Source organism: Nannospalax galili, unplaced genomic scaffold (genome assembly GCF_000622305.1).
Source record: "Nannospalax galili isolate Female #2095 unplaced genomic scaffold, S.galili_v1.0 scaffold264, whole genome shotgun sequence".
In the NCBI taxonomy this organism is placed as follows: Eukaryota; Metazoa; Chordata; class Mammalia; order Rodentia; family Spalacidae; genus Nannospalax; species Nannospalax galili.
This window is the reverse complement of record NW_008352391.1, coordinates 3067912-3095857: the sequence shown is the minus strand read 5'-3', so window position 1 is coordinate 3095857 and position 27946 is coordinate 3067912. Positions and strand designations below refer to the sequence as shown.

General features: G+C 38.3%; 1 protein-coding gene across 3 annotated transcripts in view; it reads right to left on the bottom strand.

Annotated features, from left to right (window-relative positions):
• Positions 1-27946, bottom strand: part of Trpc4 (transient receptor potential cation channel subfamily C member 4) — a 254180-nt gene that overhangs the window by 104110 nt on the left and 122124 nt on the right. For all 3 annotated transcript variants that reach the window (XM_017802285.1, XM_008849366.2, XM_029554221.1), the window contains one exon: positions 26032-26550. In XM_017802285.1, coding sequence (XP_017657774.1) covers positions 26032-26550 — 519 coding nt within the window. The remainder of the gene's footprint in view (positions 1-26031; positions 26551-27946) is intronic.

The window sequence follows — 27946 nt, the reverse complement described above, 5'->3', positions numbered from 1 at the left end:
TATATATGTATATATAATATCTATATGTAATATATATATATAAATAAAATGTCTATATGTTATATATATAGTCTATATATAATGGGGTGCATTAAAAGGACTGGGGTGGTAAGAGAGGTGTAGGTAGGGGGTCTAAATATGATCAAAATGTATAAAATTAAATTCACAAAAATTCAATAAAACCTTTTCTAAAAAAACAAAAAAGAACGGAAACTAAAGTATTATACAAGAATATGCATAAAATGACAGCAATACTGGCATGACTGTGGGGAAAGGGGAACATGTATTCACTGCTAGTTGGAGTAGAAACTGGTGCAGCCACCGTAGAAATCATTGTTGAAGGTTCCTCAAAAAGCCAGAAACAGATCAACAGGAGCTAGGTATCCCACTCCTTGGCGTATTTCCAAAGGACTCTCCAATCTTCTGTAGAGATACTTGCTCCTCCATGGTCATTGCTGTTTACAATAACCAGGAAATAGAAACTGTCTAGATGTCCATCAAGGGATGAATGGATTATGACTATGTAGCACATATAAACAATTGTACCCTAGTCAGTACAAGAGAAAAAATGAAACTATGAAATTTGCAGGTAAATTGAAAAAGCTGGAAATAATCATTCTGAGTGAGGTTACCCTGACCATGAAAGACAAACACTACATATTCATTCTATACGTGAATACTAGCTTTGAGTCTTTACATATGTGTGTTTAAACTGGAATGCCAGCAGAAGTTAGGAAACAAGTAATGAGTCAGGGTGGTGTTCAAGGGCTTGGGGGATAGAATGCAGGTGGTATTAAGGGAGAAAGAGGAATATTGGAGCATGAAGGGTTGGGTGCTAGTGTGGGGGATGGGAGGGCAAAGTAGAGGAGGCTTTATGGGGAGAGATAATGAACACTGAAGACCTTTGAAAAAGTCATATGGAAATCTGCTACTGTAGAAACTTGTCAAAATACATTATTATATATATGAATTTAAAAGGAGTTATCCTATAATGGGGGAGGGGTTCAATGCCTCTCCCAGATACCATAGACTATCAAATAAGAAGCTCAGTGGTGTGCTACCTAGTTATGAGTTGTTGATCAGTAGGGTTCCACAGATCCTTTAAACATTACAGACTATTTCCACTGCTCTTAACTATCCTCCACAACTTCACATTAAGACCATGTTGCTGAAGACAATATATGCTTAGTCACAGGGCATGGAGAAATCAAGCTGGTACTGATCTGGAAGCTTCATCTCTACTGGCTCTCTTTCACAGTGCTGGGTGTTTCTATGCATGCTACTGAGGGAGAAATTAATCCACAGTCTTACCCAGCTGTGAACCCTGCAAGCTAAAATATTGACTGGCCTAGCAAGATAACCATTTCCACCCTTCATTTTACATATTCAAACAATAATAAGCTGATACAGATTTTCCTTAAGTACATTTTTCTTCCCTTTCTTATCAGTATGGGTCAGCCTACCCTCTTTTCTTGTCTACCATACTTCAGTTATTAATTTCACCCTATTATAAACAGAGCACCAAAACCAATTTTTCAAAGCACACATTTTGGCCTGGAATTTTCCTCCATCAAACTTTTAGAAAGTTTTTGAAGGTTTTCAGAATGAAAGCTGAACTTCTCAAGAAGGACATTGCTTGATCTAGCCTTGCCTTTATAGGGCTAGCCTATGCTGCTGGCCCTGGTATTTAGGCTTCGTGGTCACTGGTCCATTCACTCCACAGGAAAACTCCACTGTTAAAAATTCTTTCCATGACATTCCAACACTTCTTTCCCTCTTTACTTTCCATTTCCTAGGTCAGCTTTCCTGATACATCTGAATATGCAGAAGAAAGTACACTGAGCACCAGCCTCCATCTCTGTTCCTGACTGTAGCTGCAGTACGACCAACTGCTTCGCACTGCTAATAACAGCCTGCATCTCTCTGTTCCTGACTGTAGATGCAGTGTGACCAAACTGCCTCACACTCCTACAACCACGCTCTTCACCATAATGGACTGTACACTTAAACTTTGAGCCAAAATACAACCTTCCTCGCTTAAGCTGTGTTTGTCAGGCACTTTCTTTAAAGCAAAAGAAAAGCAACTAATATAATTTCTCAAAGAATTTATGTGTCTAATGATCTAGAACTAGAAGTACTTGTCTAGGCTAACTTCCAGATGTGTGCACGTTTTTCCCACATCTTGTCCTTAAGGTTAACTGGTAGACACAGTATGAGTCACCTGATGTCAAAGCTATAACACATTATTTGCAGTCTAGACACACACACCCATCTCCTCTGCCAGCACACAGATCAGAAAACCTGCAAAGTAACTCATTGTAGTTTTGGCTGAATGGTAGCAAGTAAGTAAGATCATCTTCTGTTTGACAGAGAAAATCATGAGGTGCCATATTGAAGAGCAGAGGCTTCAGAGCTAGAAATGCAGGTCATAAAAGCAGCTGCCCTCAAAGGTTCTGAATAATACAATGAGACAATTATGAAGTGGTGATCACAGTGCCAGGTATAAAAGCCCCAGTTTCTGCCTCCTTTTCATACTCACATACAAGCCTGCATGGGGTATTACATAGCTCAGAATGATTGGTCAACAGTTCTGTATTTCCTTGCTGGCTCACTGAGTTCAGTCAGATGTTGCTTCCTCTGGGGATCTGTCTGGCCTTATAAAAAGCTTTTATACCCTGGATTGTAAGGGCACAGGCAAGTTGTGGTACTTAGAAAGCTGCAGCTGAAATGTAATCTGGCTGTCGTTCCGAATTGGCATATCCCAAAGTCATCTTTTCTCTCATCCTGTAACTGTACATGGAGGTTTGAGTTCCTGGATAAAAATTATCCCTGCCATCCAATGACATAAGGAAAAGGAAGCAACTCTGAGAAACCACGGGAATGTGTTCCACACCTCCAACTCAGGAATCTTGACACGACTGAGGAAGGCATCCTTATTTTTCACATGAAATCTTTTTGCACATCCTTCTTAAGAGCCTGTAGGCAGGATATAACTTTGGGGAGTTATGTTAGTCTTCTGTGGTAAAACTTTCTCGTAGCTTGTGTATCAGTGGAAAGGAATAAATATTATTCCAGATACTCCTCCTCCTCAGGAGAGAGTAGCTTTGAGTTGCTGTGACTTCTGGACAGTCTCTTAAATGGGGTAATACTTAGGTCACACTTTACCCTTTGAGGACTCAAAGGATTCTAAGCAGCAGAGTATACAAGAATTTGTAAGTGGGAAAATGAGCTAGTTAGTAAAGTTCAGATAATATTTTTTTAGGAGCAGCTTAGATAGAAGCTAGGTATCTTCTTATGCATATCCATCTCTATACTAGAAATTTCAAGTCTTATGATTTATTTAAATCACTTCTAAACATAACTTTAAATTTTGATATCACATATGAATTGATTTTAAAAGCACTCATTTGAATTTCCACATCTCTTTCATATCAAGATAGCACACAAAAATATCACTGTTTTTCAGTTCCTGGTCAACTTTAACAAGAAAATGACAAGGGGCTAGAAAGATGGCTCCATAAGAGCATTGGCTGCTCTTGCAGAGGACCCAGGTTTGATTCCCAGCATCCACATGGCAGCTAACAGCAGCTCATAACTCTAGTTCCAGGAGATCTGATGCCCTCTTCTGACTTCTGTGAGCACTGCATGACACTGTTACACTTACATGCAGGCAACACTCATATACATAAAATAAAACTTCAAATATTCAAGTTATTCCTCTTCAAAATGAAGCTGAACTTTGAACCTATATAAACTCTTCAAGAAGTGGTTAATACTGCGTACTCAAGGGGCAGGGATGACTCAGGACTTATGGGGCTTTACTGATGAAATATGAACACTGATTCTTAAATGTTTTTGACATAAAATGTCAGATAAACATCTTAAAAAAACACAATCTCTCTACTTATGATCTATTTTTATATTATTACAAGTCTCAACAAGAGTGGTATTTTTAAACTAGGAAGCTGGAAAAAAACATTTTTATTTTTAAATTGCCCTTTGTGAGTTTATTTTCCTCATAGCTGCTTCTCAGGGTACATCTAAGATTTGTAGAAGTTTTTTCTTTTTCTAGGTTGATATAGATGAATAAGAAAGTAGTTTTGAAACACCTAAACTGGGAATATATTGGTATAAACACACTCTGGAGGCTCAGCGATGGCATAATAATATGTGTAGGTAGAAATCAAAACATCCCAGGGCTAGGTATGGTGTTACAAGCCTTTAATTCCAGCACTGGGGAGGCCGAGGCATGCGATCTCTGTGAGATGGAGGTTAGCCTGGTTGTACACAGCGAGCTCCAAGCCAGCTGGGGTTACAGGGCTATACTACTGAAAAAAAAAAGAGAACTGAGGCTACCTGGAGGGAATAATTTATTTGTCTACAATACTTTGTATTTCTAAGATGGAGAAATAGATTCTAAACTATTTTCAAAAAAATAATTTACTTGTTATCAGTGAATTGCTTTATTTAGAGATGTAAGATGTTAGAGGATTTTTTGTTTTGTTTTGTTTTTTGTTTTTTTGATTTTAACCAAAAAAGTGACCATCTAATGAAGATACAAGAAAACAGAGTAGGGTGGTGTAAGGGTTCAATGTATAAGTTCCTAGTATTTATATCTGCATCTTAAATGCTGTTCATTCCTTAATATTAAACTATATCAGAAGATGTTGAAATGGTTCCAGTTTAAGACGTTGATTGTCATAACAAAATCCAAACAGCATCATTAATATAAAGAACCATAGATGTCTGAAGGAGGTCTTTACACGGTTAGTGCTCTAGGAAAAGAACAATTCTTGTTCTGGAGTTGTGATATTCTTCCAAGTTACTCATTTTCAACCATGTCCTTTTAGTTCAACAAGGACAGGAGGATAGTCTTGGCATGCTTACTTTGAGTAATTCAACAAGTATGTATTAATCATCCAACAGGGTCCAGCTGTGTTCTAGATGCTGCAGATTTGGTAATAAAGAAGGAAAAACACCTTGATGGAGTTTGCCTTATAACTGGAACAGCTAGGCAATAAAACAAAACAAAAACAACACAAAACATCAGTATGTTATATAGCTAATAAAAGAGTCAGAACTATGTGTGCCAGCCTGGAGGCACTTAGATTGAAGCCATACTCAGTGAAATTGAGAGCCACTATAAAACGTTCAGTAGGGAGCCGTGTGTGACTTAAGCATCACTGTAGAGTTAGAGACAGACCTCTGAGCTGTGATGAGGTTGAATTCAGCAGAAGCAGTTTTTAGTCATTAATAATAAAGAGGATTAAATTCTCAAAGTGACCCCTATGCCTGTGGTGTTGGTATTTTCCATTAGGGTAGAAGGCACGCAATCTAGCAATATAGACTTAGTGTGGGAAATTAATGTTGCAGTTGATATTGCAGATGTGGGTAGTGTTTAGGGACAGGGATGGAAATAGGTTTATCTTATATACCAAGATGAGTTCATTAGTAATGGGGGCCTAGAATACACACTGAACAGGAACTTGAGACTGAATTAGAATGCAGAGAAAAAGCCCCTCCTGTTCAACTTCTGTCAGTTGTTATATCCTGAGTCCTAAATCCCAGTACTTCAAGATATGACTGTGGCTGCATATGGGGTATTTACAGGGTCAATTATGTGAATAAATAGGAGTGCAGAGATAAGAATGTGAAAATCAGGGAGAGGACTGTCACCTATAAGACAAAAAGAACCTGTCTATATTGCCATCTGTCTTCTGGTCTGTACAGTGTTTTAAAAATTCTTTTCTTTTTTTCTCTCTTTTCTTTTATATATATATGAATGTATTGCCTGCATATGTGTAAATGCACCCATGTGGTACAATGTTCACGGAAGTCAGAAGAGGGCATTGAATCCCCTGGAACTGGAGTTATAAATGGTTGTTAGCTGCCATGTGGGTTCTGGGAATGTAACCTGGGTCCTCTGCAAGAACAGCCAGTCCTCCTAACCACTGAGCTGCTCTCCAGCCCCTGGCCTCTACAATTTTAAGAAAACAAATTGATATTCTTTAAAATATCTAGTCTGTAATATTTTGTTATGGAAATGCTAGCAGATTAATGTGTCTAGTGTATATCTCACCCTTTACCACTCAAAAGAACTGTAACCCTGTAGAAGATAAAATAAAAATACTCCTAATTTTGAAAAAATGATAAAAACAGGGAGATTCTTGTAAAGGAATCAAAACTTGGAAGAAGAGACTCAAACGAGTTTCCTGTTCTAGCCCATTGTTGGATGTCTGAAATGACTATTAGACTCAGTAGGGTACCACTGTGGTGTAATACTGAGGGAGAATATCTGAAATTCTGAATAACTCTGGTCTACAGACATAGAAGCCAACACTGGAGGAACTGGGATGATTGGGAAACATTCTGTAAGGTGAAACTAAGAGACAAGATCTGTGTAGGATCTCAAACCATGCCTGTGTAGGGCAGACTGTAAACAGAAGCTAAAGAGGGTTTGCTGAGGAATTGAGCTAAGATTTTATAAATTGCCTTAGAAATTGAAAAAACAAAACAAAACAAAACTTCAAATGACCATAACAGAATGTAGCATCTCACAACATAATCTTTACAATGTCCAGGATACAATGCAGGCAATTAAGAAAACATGAACCATTTTAAAAGGAGAGAGGGAAAGACAATTCAATAAAATCTGATTGAGTGAGTGACTCCTGACTGGCTCAGAGGATAAACTTGGCAGACAAGGACTTTAAAGAATTTTAGACTGGATATTTTAACAAGGTTCCAGAAGGCAAAGAAAAAAGTCATCATAAGAAATGAATAAGTTTATCAGATGTAGAAAAACTGTATGAGATAAATGGAAAGCCTAGAACTGAAACAAAAATATCCAATATTTAAGAATATTACTTCATGAGTTTAACAGCACAATGGGTAGAGCAAAGGACAAATCCAACTCAACACAGATCAGCAGAAATCATCCAATAGGAAAAAAATATTGAAGTAAATTGCAGAACCTGTGGTATCTAGGGAACAATGTAAGAAGTCTTAGAAGAAGAAAGGGCCAGACATGGTGGAGCATCTGTAATCTCAGACCCAAGAGACAGAGGCAAGGGGATCAGGAGTTATAGGACAGCTTGGGCTACACCACAAGAGCCTGCCTCAAAATCAAATCCAATGTAAAATGACAGCAATGAAAAGAAATAAGAATGAAAATCAGAAAAACAATATTTGAATAGACAATGTCTTAAAGTCTTCCAAAATTGATGAGAAACACAAAATGAAAGATTGAAAAAGATCAAAAATCTTAAACAGAATAAAATTGAGGAAAACTTTGCCAGGGCACATTATAGCCAAATTTCTGAAAATGAAAGAAGAGAAAACCTGAGAATAATGGCATACCAAAATGATTTCTGATTAGTCATCAAATTTACTGATGACAGGAGTGAATGGCCCAGTATCTAGAGAAGGCTGTGCAGGGAAGGAATAAAGCAGATCCAGTCTAACCTGTAAATTTCTATAACATGAATTCCTTGTACATTATAAAAAATTAGTGTCAGGCTCTTCTCACAAAGTTGTACAGTAATGCCCACACCTAGCAGACATGCCATTTTACACACCAATGAGAATGAAGCTCACCAGCCATCTGACACTAAAATACTAGAATTGTTCTAGATTATTTTGTGGGTCCAATGCAATAAGGAGGGATTTTAAAGAAGGATGAGGCCACTGTGATGTTGCTGATCACTCACCTACTTCTGATGTTATCTTTCAAGAGCCAGTCCAAGGGGCAAAGAACACAGGCAACCTGTGGAGGATAGACTCTTCCTTGATCACCTGGAGGAATGCTGCTCTGGCAGCACCTAAGTTTTACCTCTGAAATAATGTCGCATTTTGGTGTTTAAGTATAAACTAAAGAACTGTTTTGTTTGGATCCACCATGTAAAATACGTTACAGTAGTAAAAGAAAAATAATAAAACTATATGTTGCAATTCTTTTCTCAAGGGCTGGGATTGTATAGCTTAGACAAGTACTAAAACCCTGAACTATGTTCCCAGCCTCACATACTGCAGTTCTTGAAGCATCCACTAAAGCCTAATGCAGAAATATAGAGCTGCTTACTCTAGGTTCAGGAAGGAAGAGGTAACCAGAACATTCCAAGTAGTAAGATATTCCAGTTTCCCCTTTAACTGGGCTTTGAGAAGATGAACAATAGGCTGCGTTCTTTCTGTTTTCCCTACAATTGTATTTTCTACACTGAAAAAACTTTCTGGATTATTTAATGAAAACTTACTTAAAATGTTATTTTGTTTCTGTATTGGACATTTTTATAAGTAGCTTAAATTTCATAAATTTTAAAATACTGGTAATCAATGTTTAAGAAATACAAACAAATGTATGTATGCCAATCCCCATCCCTCCCCCCAGATAACAGACTCACTGATGTACTGAAATAGGTGCTTTGCATATAAAATGTTATGCAGCTTTTACCCAGGAGTGGGTTTACATATCAAATTGTATTTGTAAAGAAGTCCATATTGATAAAGAGGTTTTACTTTTAAAGAGTACATTTTAAATATACTTCATTCTCAGTTCCTTCAGGATACATAGTTGATGCTCTACACAGATATAGCTCAACTCCACAGTCGGTGGAGCCTAATCTTTAAACACACAGACTTATGGGTGATTTACAAAGAGAGACACAGGACAGTGTTAGAAACTGTTGGCCACTGCCTGGCAAAGTATTCATCGTGAGTATTTGGAAGATTTTGAAGAATGGACAATTAGAAGACTCTCCCAAACAAAGAGCTGCCTCTTCCTCACCCTGAAGACTAAACATGAGGCCGGCCAAGAGACAGGCTTTGAATAGTGTCAAATGACTAACACGGGAAGAACCTTTCATCCAAAGGTTGCACATTTCTAGTTTGCACAACTGCTAATAAAGTTGCTGATGACGAAAGAAGACTTGAAAACATCTCCAGGATTTCCAAGCTTTTACCACAGTGTTAGCTGCCTGTCCATCATGACAAAATAACTAAGATAAACTACTTAAATGAGAAGTTTATTTTGGCTCATTATTTCCTGCTTTCAGTCTACAGTTAAATCTCAGCTGCTTTGAGGCCTGAGGTGACACAGGAACTTCATGGCCAGCTTGCAAAAGTGGAGGAAGCATCCCCATATTTCCTTCAAGGGCACACTCTTGGTCACTAGGCTACACTAGGCTCAGCCTCTTAACTCCAGTAGTGTCACAGTCTAGAGGCCATGTCTTTAGCTGTGGGCCTTTGGGGAACTAAGACACAAACTAGAACACTCCCTAACATCTTAAGAAGAAAAGATTAGTGAGTGCTGTAATAAGTTCACACTTAATGCTTACTGAATTTTTAATTAATTAATTTATTCTTTTTATTTCATGTGTATGAGTATATTGCCTACATCTGTGCATAAGTGTACTCATGCTGTGCAATGCCCATGGAGATCAGAAGAGGGTGTTGGATTCCCGATACTGGAGTTACCAATGGTTGTTAGTTACTATGTGGGTACTAGAAGTCTAACCTAGGTCCTCTGCAAGAGTAACCAGTGCTCTTGACCACTTAGCTATCTCTCCAGCCCCAATGAATTTTTAATTTTTGAAGAAATACAACAAACTGTTAAATGTCCCTAGATGTTGTAAGGTGACATTTAAGACACATTTCTATATTATTGTTAAAAGCAAGGGATTTTACAGAGGGATGTTAGGGTTTACACTATGCTATTTTAAATTATTTTTACGCTTATTTATTGTGTGTGTGTGTGTGTGTGTGTGTGTGTGTGCGTGTGTGTGTGTGTAGAGGGGGAATCCTATGTGACTTGGTAAGGATGTGGAGGTCAGAGAACAACTTTCAGAGTCAGTTCTCTCCTTACATTATTTTAGGATTGAACTTGGTTCGTTGGGCATGGATGCTCTCACCTTTGCCTGCTGAGTCTTGCTGGGCAGCTGTGCTACTCTGGGGTGTGGGGGAATTCCAGATAAGCTTCTGTAAATTTATCTTGCCCCTCTGTTTATCTACAGAATCCTTCTAAATCATTCTAGAATGATTATCCAATCACATAAGTATATATGACCAAACACTTAAAAACTGTCCTTTTACCTTTGAAAACAGAACTATATGTTCAAATATTGGTCAACTTTAACAGATTCATTTATAAATGACTCAGAATAACAAGTTTATCATTAATGATATTTTAAAACATTTTATTTTCTCATTAATATTTCAGTCTCCCAGTGAAGTTGTAATGTGATTTGTAGGTTATTGTAATTAATGACTCTTCAAGCAAAGAATCTTTTTCCAGAATTACTTTTACCATTTTAGTACCTACATAGTAGAGTACTACAGAACAATCTCTTTGCTTTAACAATGATGACCATATCCATACCTATCTATAGCTATATCTCTCTACATACACACACTATATATATATATATATATATATATATATATACATAAGTGGTATATGTAAAAGGTAATACTGCAGTATTCCATTTAATTCCTGAATAATTCCCTGTTATAGTGTGAAATGTTGTACGAAATGTCCCTCATAGACACATGTGTTTGGACACTTGGTCCATAGCTTCTGGTGCTGCTGTTTAGGGAGGCTGTGGGATCTTTAGAAGATGGAGTTATCTATAGGCAGTGGACTGCTGGGGGAGGTATCCAGGGTTGTAAAGTCCAGTGCACATCCAGGCAGAGGTCTCTGCTTCCTAGTCCACTAGAGACTTGCCACCACAGAGCCACCTGCTACCCTGTCTTTCCTGCCCTGATGAAATGCATGCCCATAAATCTTAAGCCAAAAGAAACCCTCCCATAAGTTGCTACTTGTCATAACAGTGAGAAAAATAGCTGATGCATTTTTCCTAGTTTATATATTAATTTATCATCTTTCCCAGAATCAACTCAAATTCTTATTTGTTTATTTATATATTCTCTTGGAATTTCATTTTCTTCTTTTCCTTTTAAATATTTTTTCTTTTGTTTCTTTTTCTCCTTTAGCTTCTTCTCAGGTCTCTGAATCAAGTATCTATATATTTATTATTTTTACATGTATGAGTGATTTGTGTGCATGTGTGTGACTACACTCATGTGTGCAATGCCCACAGACGTCAGAAGAGTGCATTGGATCACCTGGACCTGGAGTTATGGATGATTGTTAGCTGCCATGTGGGTGCTGGGAACTGAACCAAGATCCTCTGCAAAAGCAGCCAGCTCTTAACTACTGGGCCATCTCTCCAGTCCAGATTACACCTATTTTTATGTGATACATAAAGCCCACTTGCACATATTAATAGAGTACCTACTACTATGTGATGGTTTGATACACGTGTAATGGGATGATGTCTAAATCGGGCTAAACATAACTACTTCCTCAATATTTACCATTCTTTACGGTAAAAACTGTCGAAGTACTTTCTCTCTGCTTGTTGAAGTACACAGCAAATATTGTGATCTGTAGTCATCCACTGTGCTGTAGCAGACCAGAACTGCTTGCTTCTAACTTTGACTTAGTTCCCAAATCTGTATAGTAAGGAACTAACTTAATTAAGGATAAAAAATTTGTACAAACAAAAACTACAAACAAGTGCTAAAGTTGATTCATGAAATCAATAAATGGAAGCATGTGCAATGTTCTTGTACTGCAAGATACAAAACTTTCAGATGGTGTCATTACCCCAAGTAATCCATAGAAACAATGCAAACTTTATAAAATCCCAACGTTTTTTGGTTTTTAGCGAAGAAGAGGAAAATCAGTTCTCAGACCATATGGAATCTCAGGTGACTTCCAACAACCAAAGTCATCTAAGACACACCAAAGTCAAACCTAGAGGACTGACACTTTCTGATCTCTAAACTTACCTTAAAGCAACACTAATTAAAGCATTGGTGGTGGCTTAGCAGTAGACATGTTGACTAATGGAATAGACCGAAAATCCCAAAATAAGCCCATATGCCTGTGTTCAAACTATTTCTGACGAGAGTGTCAAGACCATCCAATTGGAAAGGGTCGTTTCAGCAAATGGTGCTGGAGAAATTGGAGATTACTTTTATCATTCTCCATAAAAATTAACTCTAAATGGATCATAGACCTAAATAAAGACTTAAAACTAAAACTCTTAGAGGAAAAGCTAGAGTAACAACTTCATGTACTCTTTCTTTCTTTCTTTCTTTCTTTCTTTCTTTCTTTCTTTCTCTCTCTCTCTCTCTCTCTTTCTTTTCTTTTTTTGTTAAATGGGGCTTTTCGCTGCTCTAAAATTCCACCCTCTGAGGAGGTAACCCTAAAATCTTTTAGGGATTAGGTAAGAGCTCCCAAATACTTTTAACATTTTTGGCCTTTGTTCACAAAGTTGTCAGAAAAAAAGTGATGGAGAGATATGGGAGGTGTTGGAGGTGAGGGAGTGGGCATGGATTTGATCGATACACCTTATCTCTTAAAAAAGAGAGCAAAATGCTATGACACTTGATTTGGTAAAAATTGGAGAAGAAGCAGAAGCACGGGCAAGAAAAGAGAAATTGATAAACTATGCTTCAGGACCACTATAAATATAAATATAAACATACCATAAATATAAATAAAGCAGCCCAACAGAACAGCATAAAATATTTATAATCATATAACCATACTGCATTTGGAAAAATCATCAATATCCATCATGTGTGTGTATAGTTCTTAAAATTCAACAGTAAGATAATCTCCAACGACTTTTTTTTTTCAAAAGTTGAAAGGGGCTGGAGTGATGGCTCAACGGTTAAGAGAACTGCTGTTCTTGCAGAGGACCCAGGTTCGGTTCCAGTACCCATATGAAGGATAACAATTGTCTTTAAGCCCAGTTCCAGGGAAATCCGATGCCTTGCTCTGACTTCTGTGAGCACTGCACAACTCGAATGCATGTACTCACATGAAGGCAATACACTCATACAATAAAAATAAAATATTTAAAAAATCAAAATGGAAAGTTAAATATCAATATACGATAAACACAGGCAAAATGCTCAATGCCACTGATCACACACTCACATAAAAGTAGAGGTGGAATTTGTGAAGAAGAAGGGGTTCTATCTATGGGAGAGGAAGAGGATGTGAGAGGGGATGGAGAATGAAAAGGACTAGAATTTGTTATATATGTGTATGAAAGTGTCAAAGAATAAATTAAGTAAATATAAAATATGAAAAAAAAAACCCAGAAAATGAAAATCTAAACTTAATGAGATGTAACTCAACCCGATTAGGATGGTTGCTGTCAAGGAACTGAACCAGTCAATAACATGTGCTGGTGAAGATGTGGAGAAAATGAGAAAGTGGAACCTTTGTGTGCCGTCGCAGGACGCATGCGCCCACTGCTGGGAACGGTGTGACAGCTGCTGAAAGCACAAAAGTTAGAGTTACCACGTAACCCAGCAATCCTATTTCTTGGTGAATACACAGAACAATCAAATCCGAGCACTGAAGAAATATTTCTGTACTGTCATGTCCATCGTAGCCCGATTCACAACAGCAATGTTGAAACGATCACCCCACTGCCCTGTGAGTGGATAGGCAGACTGTAGTTGAGCAATAGAATATTATTCTGCCTTAAAAATGAAGGGACTCTAACATATGCTGTAATGCATGTGCCTTGAAGGCAGCAGGCTGCATGATACAAAGGCAAAAATTCCACTTACATGGAAAAATAAATAACCAAAGCAAAATGGTGTGTGTCATGGACCAGGAGGAGCAGAAATAAGGAGTAATTGTTTAATGAACATAGTTTCCGCTGTACAAGATTAGAAGACTTCTGGAGATGAGCAGTTGTCTCATAATAGGAATGTAACTAATGATATTGAAATTTATTCTTTAAGGCTCAAAATAGCAATATTTATCACAATTAAATATTAAAAACAAGTATAGATGTTAAGGACCAATTCTCACAGAGACTGACAGAGGGAGACAGCTGGTGATGTACGGGTTTCCAGGTAAGACGTGCCAGTGACAGAGATTTCAGCTTCTTGAACACACAAAAGATCCCCAAAATGCAAATCAGGTCGATTTCTAAAACAATATATTTTTTACCTTGGGAAATGGGTTTGGGGATGGGCTAAGCTGTTTTATTTTTATGTTTTACAGCTTTCTGTATGCTACATATTTTCTTTTGTTATGTGTCAAATATCACAAAATCATTGTTTAAAGCTTGAATAAAATCTTACTATATTTTATTTATAATTAAATTATCCTCTAAATCTTAGCAGTACTTTTTTCATAGATAAAAATGATTGTTTACATTAGCAATAATTTCTACAGGCTTCTTTTCAGATCTACAAAGAAAACTATGTCTTTTATATTTTTAAAAGGGTAAACATTTCTAGGACATGGTACCTTAACTATTTGTACAACACAGATTCATTTTAAACACAGACAATCTATTAGCAAAGTTGGTTTTGTGTAAAGTCTAAGAAAGGAAAGAAAGATGTCTGAGATATTAAAATACAGTATCAATACTGATTCATACTTACGTATGATTGAAAATGAGTTTTCAGGTTCTCAAGAATTTTCCCACCCTTTGCTCTGCAGCAATTGTTGGACTCTTCAATCCAAAACTGAGGAGAATAGGCAATGCCTATAAAAGGCAGAGAGACACAGCCCAAGAGACACAGGAAGCTGAGATCTAGGTGGGCAGGGGCGAGACTCCCATATTTTGATGGACATATCCCACTATGATTTCAGATAGACCAGGACATAATGTGGATGTTTAGTAGGCTGCAAGGAGGAAGGCTGATGTTCTCTCTGAAGTTTGAATTAGTAAAGAAAGGTTAACCTCAGTGTTAGTATTTAGTTTTAAAAGACAATAATATATATGTTAGATTTTCAGCCTCAAATGATTTTCCTCAAAACTAATTACATTATAAGCAAGAGAATTTTGGCATCTGAGTATTTTTAGTCCTTTCAGATCTTTTCCGCCTTTGGTATCCCTGGAAAGCAGGCTCATGTTTGTTCATTGTTTGTTTCATGTCTTCTCCCTGTCTGCTCTGAGTGGCTGGGCACAAGTATCAAGCCCTCAGTCCACACAGTCTCACACAAGCTGGACTTGGCCTTGCCTCAAAGGCAGAGGCTACTCTACATTCTGGGACTTGATTATTCTTCCTCACGAGAGGAAGGTGTGCAGATCAGAATGCTGCCTGCAGTGTCCCAATGTGGACCAGAGATGTACCAGTAACCAGTAGCCCATGAAGATGTGAAAGAACGCAAATCAAACAGAAAGGACACGATAAGAGCATACACAGGGGAGGCAAAATTGCAGACGCTCATTCAAGCATCTGTTATTTAAATAGGGATTGTAGCTTCCTGGTACCCAAACTTTAATCTCAGGATCAATGTTCTATCAATAAGAGTTTCAGCTATATTTATCTGAACAGATAAAAGCTAAACAATACAAGGAATAAAGCTAGACATTAGTCAATATGATTAAAGTATTTTACTTGACTTTATATTCAACAATTACCTGACTCTTTCATTGCAAGAATTTACATAACATAAAAATTAATATATTATATATGCTTGCCTAAACACTGTTTAATAGTGCCTCCTGAGACCAACCCCATGGGAGCCATCTCTTGATTCTATTGCCTAAGCATAGATTTACCAGTGTTGTATACACATGGGCCAGTCAAGAAAATGACAAACAAAACTGTCATTTTCTCACCACTGATCAAGTCACTCTGTAAAATAAAATCCCTCAGGCAAGGCTGTCATCTTATGAGGCTGGAGAAATAGCTCAGCAGTTGAGAGCACTGGCTGCCCTTGCAGAGGCCCCAGGTTTGATTTCCAGTACCCATATGGCAGCCAACAACTGTCTGTGGCTCCGGTTCCAGGGGATCCTATGTCCTCTTCTGACCACGGGCAGTGCACGACATGAGTGCACTTACGTATATGCAGGCAATACACTCATACACATAAAAGAAAAATAATAAATAAAATATTCAAAAAATAAAAGAAGACTGTCACTTGAGAATTACAAAAATATATTGTGATGTGTTCACTCATGAAGCCTATACTGAGCTCCTTATGGTGTTGGTGACATTGCAGGTGTTAAATAAAGTCACTTCGAAATCCCAGTTCTTGTCTTCAAGGGGCTCACAGTCTCATGGAGAGAGGAGACTGGAGATGACTAGGATGCAAGACAGCAACATCCTTGCTCCAGCAAAGGAAAAGAGGGAGCCAAACTAGCCCAGGAAAGGAAAAATAAGGCTTAATTATCTGTGCTCCAAAATTTAGCAGCTTAACACAACAATTTACAGTTGGATGATTCTTCTGCATCTGAGAGGCAACTGAGCAGTATCCCAGGAGAAAAATCCCAGTGAGTGTGCAGATCTGGAGAGCTAGGGAGGAGGGTAAAGGGAGAGGGAGGCATTGCACGGTGGGTACTGCCTTTCAGTTAGGGAAGGCAGAAGAGCATGAAGATGGATGGTGGTGATGGCTGCAAAGTGCTGTGAATGTTCTGGGCCCACTGAACTGCCTGCTAAAGAGTTGTTGAGGGGTCATCAGTGGAAGTGAGGATGGAATGGATGATACTGAAGGGGCCCTCCACATAGCTGCAAGGCCTCCTCTCATAATCCCTTTAAAATGTCTTTCCCATTAAATGCAATTGGAGGTACCTTTTCTGGGAGCATCCCATAAAAGCCTCAGGCAAAGTTAGGAACCAATTTCTTGGGTTCCAAGAAAGTAGTGCTTGGATACTTGCTGTTATTATCTAAGCAAGAAAAAAATTCAAGATTCTAGGAAAATTCTGGAAGACATTCAAGTTTGGCCTAGTGCTGTTGGCTATCTTCTTATTTTTCTGTTCCTGGACTTTGGCACATGGTAGAGACTTTCAACATCTGTGAAATTATGCAGAAAGACAGGAAGCGTTTCTGTGTTCACCTGCACAGCTCCTGGCCAGAGACTCTCCCTTGGCTTCCTCCTGTGTGCCCTGCCTCAGCAGCTACTACCAAGCTTTCTAGCTTCACCTCAGGGATTAAAGAGGAGGACTTAGAAAATGGGGTGAAAAGAAGATCCATGCTTGGGTGTCCCTCAGAGCTGCCTGGGAAAACCACTGTGTTCTGAGAAGGTCTTGGAGAATGACTACAGCATTTAACACTGAGCCACAGCTGCAGAAATGCAATGCAGACACCTGAGCTGGTGGAGGCAGGGTGTACTGATTCTGCTGTTGCAGAAGGTGGGCCACTCCCTAAGGGAAAAGGGTGTTGATTCAAAGAATAAACAAATGCATGTCAGCCTGATCTCCCACCTAGAAGCCATCTGTAAATAACAGCTTTGGAAACTGCTGTCGGAATGGCAAGTCAAGAAATGATCACATAGGCATTGTCAAATGTAGACTTTTACTGTGGAGTTCTGTTTCCAATAATCAACACAAAAAATAACCTCTACTTAGCATAAACTGCCCTACTGGGGTCAAGGGAAAGTGAGGATGAGGGATAAGCTTAAACATTCTCAGACACACAATTTTTAAGGAAACTCAAGTGGCATTTCTATTCCCAAACAACTGAGATCTTCTTGAGAACTGTGTTTGTGTTTTATAAATTTCCAAAGGAAAAGCACATTTTCTACTTCTCTAGGTGGTGTGGGATGCGACAAATTCATTACTGTGAGAGCTGCTAGTCCTTAATTGTGTTTAGTGATGAGTGACAAGGAAAATGTAGGTCACTAAACACTGCAGAGCAAATAAGACTGAAACTTAAATGTGAACATGCAGGTAAAAGAAACAGATGCCAGGGCTCTTCATCCCCGACAAACCAAATGACCATGTCTGAATAAGGAAAACCAGCCGCCAGCTCAATCTTGTCAATCATCATGAAGCTGGAGGCACCAGGTTATATAGGAAAGTAATTCAACAAGAGACCAAGAGAAGCTATTCAATACAATGAAAAAATGTCATGGATATTGTGATTAACCCAGTGTTTTTCATGACAAATAAAAGCTGCACTGAAAAGAAATACACACACACATACCTCGTTGGAAATAAACTACTTTTCATACCTATTTGAATTAGTATTATATACAATCCACCTGCTCTATGCAATTATAGATAAGATTTTCTACCCTGTGGGGCTGGAGAGATGGCTTAGTGGGTAAGAGCACTGGTTGTTCTTGCAGAAGACCCAGGTTCAAATCCTAGCACCCACATGGTGGCTAATAACTATCTGTAACTCCAGTTCCAGGGTATCTGATGCCCTTTTCTGTCTTCTGCAGGTATTGCATGACATGGGTGCACTTACACACAAGTAGGCAATACACTCATACACATAAAAAATTGAAAAATAAATAAAGATTTACTACATTCTGTTTCATATGACTACAGGACATAGAGTTGTCACTTTGTAATCAGAGCAGTTGAAAAGAATAAGTTTCTATAATAGCTTAGATACGTACAAACATTAAATTAAAGAAGAGTGGGCAAGAATTAGGAGAAAGTAGTTACATGCCATTTAATTAGCTATAAAGAAACCCATGGGGACTGAATTCCAAGCTCTAAAAATGTAGTGTTAAATTAAATGCCTAATGACCTGTCATAGTTTTGTCAGCAGGTTGACAAGTCCTGAACAGGCATTTGCTTCCTCTATTACACAGTGGCAGGCACAGAAATGTGTAGTCCCTAGGAAGGATCTGAGGAGAAGCATCCAGAGATCTGTGATCCATAGCAACTGCAGATGTGTGCACACATGCAGAGCAGACAGGCAGGGGCTCAGCAGTTAATCAGTGAGTGCCTTCCACAGAACAGCAGCAGAAGAAATTCAGCTAGCAGAAGCTGACTCTTAACCCCCTCTACAGCTCATCACTATTTACTCAGTAAAGTTTCACGCACCAACATCCCGCATCTGCCTGGCATCCGTGGGCATGCTGCCATGATAACACGCCAGGATTCTAGCTGCAGGAGTCAAATTCAAAGTATACACGTAGCAATATTGAAATATAACTAAAAAGCATTCAGAAGGAAGGATACATGTAAGAGTACTGAAATATAACTAAAAAGCATTCAGAAGGACAAGTTACAATTAGATATGTTGGACACTGTATGTTAGTTGTTGCTTTTCAAACTCTATAATGGAAAGAGAACACACAACTTTATGTTACATTAACATATTATGTTTTTGGTGGCAATGTATAGTGATTCTACTAATAGGTTGTAAGAAGGACAAATTCTTTTAGGTATTCAAAATGAACATGGAATCCACGAGGCACAGATGATTACATACAAACATTAACATGTTGAATGAGGAAGCCAACCTTCCCTGCTGCTTAGCAAGTAGGAGGATGGAATGTAGCATTTTCCTGAATGTGCTTAGCATTTTGTACTGGTTGTCTGTGAATGGATAGACAACATCAACAACAAGAATGGATAATAACAGCTAGCTATTCTTTCATGGGCAAATAGGCCAGGGAGCATGCTAAACTCTAGACTTTATGATCTTTGAAAGGAAACTCATTCTGGAGGTGAGATGGCAAAAATACGAGGATGGTTTGCCCGAGAGTACACCCCTGGCTAGGAGCGAAAAAGAACTAGTTACAATTCATAGACGTCATGTTTTGAATGTAAAACTTTATTTCAGTCACACAAAGACGAGTGACTTAGTACCAATAAAAGAAAATTTTTCTAACAGTTCCTACATGTTCATGTGATCAAGAACTTACTTGAAAGAAGATATGACTATGATACACTTCCGGGTAGGGGAGAACTGTTGGTATTTGTTCTAGGTTTCCCTCATTACATTAGAGGGAAAGAATCCATCCACAAGACGCCTTTGGGAGCCATCAACCACTCCTTGCTAGTCATTCCCATCTTCAAGGTCCACTCCACCATTTAACTAGATGCTAGTTTCCTCAGGGATCTTATTTGACAGTTAATGGTTAAAAAGGGTCAGTCATTCAATGCCAATTACAGCTAGTGCCGAACTCCTGCCTTGCTCCTGAGTAGCCACCAGATTCCTCTGGCTCCCAGGGGATGGAGCCATTGGTTACCAACTCCATCAAATATTTAGATAAAACTGCCAAAAAGTAATACTATGGTTGATATCTTGGTGATTTTATTTGGGGGAGGAAGTGATATTAGGTATCACTCATCCCTATCCCTAATCACTCATCTCTCATCCCTAAGGGAGAGAGAGAGAGAGAGAGAGAGAGAGAGAGAGAGAGAGAGAGAATATCTCTCTCGCACAAAATGAGAGAGAGAAAGAGAGAGAGAGAGAGAGAGAGAGAGAGAGAGAGAGAGAGAGAGAGAGAGAGAGAGAGAGAGAAAGAGAGAGAATTTCCCTCCAGCACAAAATGGCCTTCTAGTATCTCAAGTTTCTTGGCATTTGTTTTTTACTAAGTTCAAATTTATTTATAATTTAGTATACTATATATTGACACAATATGTCAATTCAAACCCAGGAGGGACATGTCAGTATGACACTCAATTTACCAGTGAGCAAACTGAGACCGAGAAAAGCTGGAAATTTAACAAAGGTTAATCTGAAGACTTGGATATGGCAGAGAAAGCTTAGCTAGCATCCACAAAGCCCTGGGTTCAACCTCTGCACCTCATAAAACCTGGTAGTAGCCTGTGATCTGAGCACTCAGGAGGTACAGACAGGAAGATAGGACATTCAAAGTCATCCTCAGGTACATATGGAGCTTGAGGCCAGCCTGAGCTACCTGAGGAATACCCCCCCATCCCCAAAATGAATTTGTGCTGGGTGGAAGATCTCTTTGAGGTCAAGGCCAGCCTGGTCTACATAGAGAGTTCCAGGCTATCTCGGGCTACAGGGAGACCCTGTATAAAAAGAAAAATGTTAGCAACCACAGTTTGCAGAGCTTGTCTGTGATTAGGACATTCACAGGGCCCCTAGAGAGGAATATACAACTTGTGGAATGACAAATTTGGGAGGTAGTAAAATTTTCATAGAAAATGTAAATAGTGCTGTCCTGGTTTTTAATAAGAAGTTAATTCAAACTGTAGCAAGTTTGGATTAAGCTATCATATAATTAATATTTTTAAAATATAATTGGAAGTTTAAGACAATTTTTGCATGATAAATATAGCAGTAAAGAGTTTATAAGATAGCAAAAGAAAGCCTAGGGGATAGAGACATGCCCAGCTCTAGGCAGTTCCCGTTTTGTATTCAGGATTTAACTCCACACCCTCTACCAGCCTACTGATGCTGCCTCTTCAGTGGTCTTATGGCTATAGCCTTTGTGTTCCTCAGTCTCTTGTGTTTCCTTTAACACCAGTCTTATTTCTTGATTATGCAAGTTTAAATAAATCAAGAGGCACAAAACTATAACTGCTGATAACCATACAGGAACTTTTAAAGAGATTCAGTAAAGTTCCGCAGACTATGGGAGTCATCTGATTGACACAAACCTCTCCATACTCCCTCATTCAATTTCTCATCCAGTTTACCAAGGCTAGAGAAATGGAGAATAAGGAGCATTTAGTAGAGTGGCTGAGCAATTGTTGATTTCTCTCCTTTCCTTTAACAATCCCACTAAGTTGTAAGACAAAAATCCAGATTGGTACCAAAGCTTAAAATTAACATTGCAATGTCGCTGACAAATTTTGGTCAAAGGGACAAGTAAATAAACGCATACATGGATGCTATTTACTCTACAAAAATAGTTTTTGCCTGAGTTTGAAGTTACAAAGAGGCTGATTAGTGATGCTTTCACTCAGGATGATGAATTCCTCTGCTTTGCACTGTTATTCAGTATCTGTTGAATAGCAGATATTGTTGCTATTGGATTAGATTTTCACAATGTTGTCAGCCATGCATAACTGAAAGTAACATTTTTGCTATCAAATATTTAGGGACTATGTCAAGCTCTCCATGAATTCAGCAATCTTGCAAACATTATAAATGGCAACATGGAAAACATTTAAACCTTTACTAATTCTGTACCCACAAAACTCATGCCAAATACCAACGGACAAGGTTCCTAAGACATGTCTTTGGCCATACCTCATGCTTACCTAATACACAGGAAGAGAATCCATTCTGAATAGTGGATACATGGTTCTGAGTTTTGCCCAGCTTTAACACTATTCATCCTGAGTGGCACTGGAATGTGGAGGCTGGCTTTTAGCCCTGGTCTGGGGACATTCCCTGTCACAACCCTGACTCAGATCAAAATGAGACCAACAAACGACTAAAAGGAGCCCAAGTTTCTGGAGTTAAGATCTGGATTTGCATCCTGATCCCAACATTTAATAGAATATCACTGGACTTTTTTAAATTCTCTATGACTCAGAATCCTTACAACGTGATAAAACAAAAAGCCAACAGTTCATACTGCCCTGGTGTTTTATTGAGATTTATGTATAATAAGCACTGTCAATAATTTAACCCAGTCTCTAGTCTATAGTGACATGAATTCTTACAAGATAATGTTCATTTTTGCAAATCTGTGATTCATGCGACTGTGGCATCGTTCATTTACCATTAATAGAAACAGGTGATTCTTTCCATGCCAACTCTTTAGAAAACATAAAAATGTAAGAATTTCCCTGGTACACAATATGCCAGTATTGTTTTGTGAATACTAGAAAAGGACTTGAACAAATCTTCAACTCAACTGGTATGAACGCTTTTAATGTATGAATTTATAGGATATTATTAGGAGATTACAGCAAACACTGCAATTTAATCAGGAAAAATCAATCAAACAAGGAACAAACACACAAAACTCAAACCAAACCCAAAGTAAACAAACAAAAACATGCAAGGAACTGTCCAGAACAGAGGAATTCTGCAACTTCATTCCGGTTTATTCATTCCCGAGTACCTTCTGCATGTCAGGTGCTGTAGGGGGCTGGTGAAGAGACAGGGGTACTGCTGACACTCACAGCCTAGAGGAGGAGTCTCAGGAACACAGTACAGAGTGGACTGTACAAAATGAAGGTTCTGTCTGAGGAAGCAAGGTATTCTTGTGTGGCAATGGAGTCCTCATACAACCACCGACACTTAAGCTCACTAAAGCACTTTTGAATTAATATTTTACGTTCTCACGGAAAGCAATGACTATCCTATGGTGAAATCCATTGCATTGTATATAATTAGAATCTTTATCCCAAAGAGCGACAGCATCCCAGCAGAAGAGAGACATGAGGTGAGCTTTAAAGAGTGAGCAGGGATAAGCCAATCTGAAGATGAATATAAAGAGATGAAAAGTAAACCTAAGGCAACCGTCCAATTTGTTTAGACTAAACCACGGAAAACCCATGATAAAAAGATACAGAGCAAGGCATTGATTAAAGCAGAGTTTTACTTAAGACACCCGATCCTACTAGAAAATTTTAAATAAAATATTTTGAAGTTAATACTTTTTGGATAACGTAGAAACATTTTTCATGTAACACAATTAATGATTTGAAAGGCTCTACAGAAAACCAAAATTCTATTCCTGATCTTTTTTATGCTGCTATCACTCAAACAATATTACTTTGGTTTTTGGAAATTGTCAGCTTCAGAAAAAAAAATCTGCTTTTTGATATTCAATGAAAGATTCTGCAGAACAATGTGTAAGAATTTATTTTCAATTTTTTTCCTCTGTTGACATTTCCAAAGATGAAAGGAAAGACTGCAAATGTGCTATGCTTAGGAAATTTATATTCTCACTACACGTTATGGCTTCCCCATCTTTCATCTATCTTGCTGTATTATTAGGTCCCATTATCCTCTGAAACCACCGCTGCATATTAACAGAAAAGTACACACGCATTAGAAATGACCAAACGTCTCCGTTGCAGTGCTGTTGATGTACTAACTAGGGACTTAAACTGTGACTTTTGTTCAATAGACTTTGAAGTTCAGCTCACTTTGTAAATGAATGAGGTGTACGAAGAACCCAGGTAAAGGCATAGAGGTGAAGTAGGGATAAACATGTTTAATGGACCAATTCGTTCATTGTTTCCCCTAAAACGGAAGAAGAGATGTGTCACAATGCAATGCCACATGCCTTATGCTCTGCCTGGAATTTGCTCTGTGAAACAGGTTTTAAAATTAGTTAATAAACGAAGAAAGTAATGAATGACTGAAGTGAATGAAAATGATTTGTAGGTACACATGCATATATATATAAATATGTAAGAAGTTCATATGAAAACACTCGTTTAAACATTTGTTACAGGAATTCAGTAGCTTAGGTGGCTGAAGGCTTTCTGTTCTGAGGGTGGAGGAAAGCAGTTTAGGAACATATTGTTGTAGGCTTTCAAAAGGTCGTTATAACCAAAGGCAAAAACAAATCAGCAGGACCTAAATCAGTGTAGGCAAAAAACAAACCTGAGCTCTTTCACTGCTGCTTAGAAGAACAGGAGAACCAAGCAACTGCTTCCTTGTTTTTTTATTTTATGGTCTGAATATCTTGGGAATTTTATTCCTCTCAGAATGTATAGCAAAATACTGAGCAGATGACATTCACAACCATTGGTTAATCCTGCAAATCCACCCCCAAAGAAAGGCAGTCATAACACTGTGCTAACAAGGGATCTTTCAAAACCTGACCTTGAATCAGAGGCCCATCATCATCTTACCGCATGCCATAAGCTATAATGTACATGCAGAATTCTCATTCTCTTATTTAGAACTTTCAAAATCACATAAATTTTCTCATTATCTTATTGCTGCACATTAAAATTATTTTGATTCCCCTTAGGTATTAGGTCCTTGAGTCTTAAACATAAGAACCTAAGAAAATGAGTTAACACTGCTGGCATGGAGCAAATCAACACATGTGGCTTTGGGGTTTAAGAAATTGCCAGGAAAAGGCTACACCTTTCACTCTTAAAGGAAACTTCAGCTGGTCTCAGGCGGTCACGATAACTGGACAACAACAGGTAAAACTCATGGAAGCAAGTTCAGGTATCTTGAATCTGAAGCATTTAATAAATAGCACTAGAAAGGTAGTCAGGGCTGATACAGATAGGCAAGGCCAAGTTCAAAAGAAACAGAACATTTTAAAATTAGGTAGTCTTTAAGCTGGAGAGATGGCTTAGCTGTTAAGAACATTTGCTGCTCTTGCAGACAAGCCAGGTTTGGGTCCCAGTATCTAGCAACGGTTCCTAACTTCAGTTCCAGGGGATCCAACACCCTCTTCTGGCCTCTTCAGGCACCAGGTGCTCATGTAGTACACATACATATATGCAAGCAAACACTCACACACATAAAGTAAACATAAATAAATATTAAAACAATAAATTGAATAGTCACTTTGCCTTTTTCTCCTGTCTTTTCCTTATTGTGTAGTTTCCCACATATTGTTTGAGAATAAATAATTGATATTGGGAATAGATATCTTATTTTCACTCAAGAGTGAAGAGAGAACCAATATTTCATGGAAATATAAATAGCCTTTTGAGAACCAGACTCAAACACTAATTATGATGGGATAGATGTAAGTGGTCCGAGGTTTCTTTATTAAATATCTCTAGCCTATGGTAATTTCGTGGAAAGTTTTCCTCTACAATTAGCCTTTTAAACATCTTGTTCCTGACAAATCAAGAAGCTAAGAAAGACACGAGAAAAGTTGTAGCAGTTTCAGTTACTGCTGAACAAAACATGTCTCCTTTATCAATAATTACTAATAATACATTTTAACATAATAGCTTATAACTTGCTGTTGGTCTTTATATCCACCCACACATTTTATACTTTCTATGTATTTGTAAGGAAAAGATTTTGAATGCATATATAAGAAATATTATAAAAGCATATTTATTAAGTAAAGAAGACTCAAGTTCTATGTGTGACCCTCTAAATATAAAAGACCTATACATTTGAAACTCTGAGGATTCTAAAGTTCATTAGCTTTTATTACAAGTAAATGTATGTATTTTAACACAGATATCAAAAGCCGTTTCCCATTATTGAACCACTGTTCAGTGTGAGAATAATTATCAATTTGGCAAACAATAAATGCCACCTACTGACAGGTGAATAGAAATGCTGTAAAATGTAACACTGATTTTATGGGCAATATTCACTTGGCTGCAATTAGATTTTATCACATTTTGATGGATTGTGTCTGACAACACTCACCTCTTTTTGACGGTACTTAATGGCTAACTTTAGTCTTGCAAGATCATTTCCACTTTGTTCTTCAATCAGGCTGTTGTCATCTCGGTAATTAAGAATGATTTCCAGCTCTCTGGAACTCCGTGTCTGATCTAGAAGGTCCTTAGCAAACTGTTTGCACTGTCGAGACAGCTCCTCATACTCCGACTTGAATTCATTTTCCACTTTGCTCAGTTCCTGCAGCTCCCAACTTAGTTGAAAGGCAGTCAGGAAAGGATCTTCACTGGACAGTGCGATGAGGGAGGGGCTAGCCAAGGCCTTGTAGATGTTGAGCCTGGACCTCGAGTGCCTGAGGCTGTCCACATCTGAACTGGAGACACACTCAACACAGTTACAGCGAACCTCATGAGGTCTGGGCACCGAGACACCTTTCTGGACCAAAAGTTTTATTATCTCATAATTATTTGTATGGGCTGCCAAAATGATTGGTGTAATGTCCGGAGTAAATTCAGAGAACTGCTTATCAAGGAGGATGGGAGGCACCTAGGGAAGAGAAGAAAGCAGAGGGCCATGTTCATTCAGTTCTCTAAGCTGTGAATTTCAAACAGCACAGAACAGTAGTGCTGGGCAAGTTCATAAATCATTTGTCAGGTTTTCTTGCAAAACAGATACATTTCCCCCAAAAAAGACAAGAAAAATTAGAGGAAAAATTAAATCCAATACAATAAAACATTCTTTCTGTAATATAAATTGTGACTTTGGAAATCCTAAATAGGTGGCTATGGAAACAGCTTACTTGATAAAAGCCTTTCTTATGCCTAACTTACTTTCTCACAGATACTGATTTTTCTAAATAGTCAATAAATAAACTGAAAAACACAGCTGGTTTGAAAATAGATCTTGCCTTTTAACTCCTCAGTGTTACGCTTTATCTGGTTGTTTATGCAGAACTTTATCTTCTTATGCTATTCAATACAAAAAAGAATTGCCGTACATTCATTCACAAAGGGGCCCCTTTCTTCTTTTCTTCCTGAATATTATTCTGATCTGGGGAAGTTTCCTTTATTTTAGAAAACATACTAGTATTCATTGCTGTAATTAGTCATTTTATATTTGTTGTGAAGTGCAACATGCAGTAAAATGCCAAATGCAGCTACATATGGTGAATGACGTCTAAGCATTAATGCTACTCTAGTAATGTTTTAAAAGATGAACAAGACCTCGCTCTGCTTCCCTGGGCCTGCAAAACCCATTGGCCTCTCTCCTGGGTAAGTCCACCACACCCTCCACACCTTGACTCCACCAGCTCCATTCACCCTCCCATCTCCCCACCCTGCCCGTCTCTCCTCCTAGCCTGGGTACAGTTCCATTCATTGTCTTGGCACCCCAGACACTGGGGAGACCACCACTGCTTCCTGATCCTTTGCATCCAGACCAACCCAGTTCCTTCTCGTGGTCCCTGGGAGCCCTCTGGGCCTGGTCCTGTCCTCACCTCCCTCTGCTTCCCTGGGTTGCACAATCTGCCAGCCTCTTTCCTGAACACTGGAACTGACCTCAACAGAATCGGAGAAGAAAATTTCCCCAAATTAAAGAAAGACATGCCCATACAAATACAAGAAGCATATAGAACACCAAACAGACAGGACCAGGAAAGAAACTCTCCACAACACATCATAGTAAAAACACTAAGTGTACAGAACAAAGAGACAATACTGAATGCTGCAAAAGAGAAAAAAGTTACATATAAAAGAAAACCCATCAGGATTACAGCTGACTTTTCAGTGCAAACTATGAAAGCCAGAAGAGCCTGGACCAAAGTATTCCCAGTTTTAAATGACCACAGATGCCAACCCATATTATTATACACAGACAAAATGTCTATTATAGTCGAAGGGGAAAGAAAAATCTTCCATGACATAACAAGGCTGAAGGAATTCAT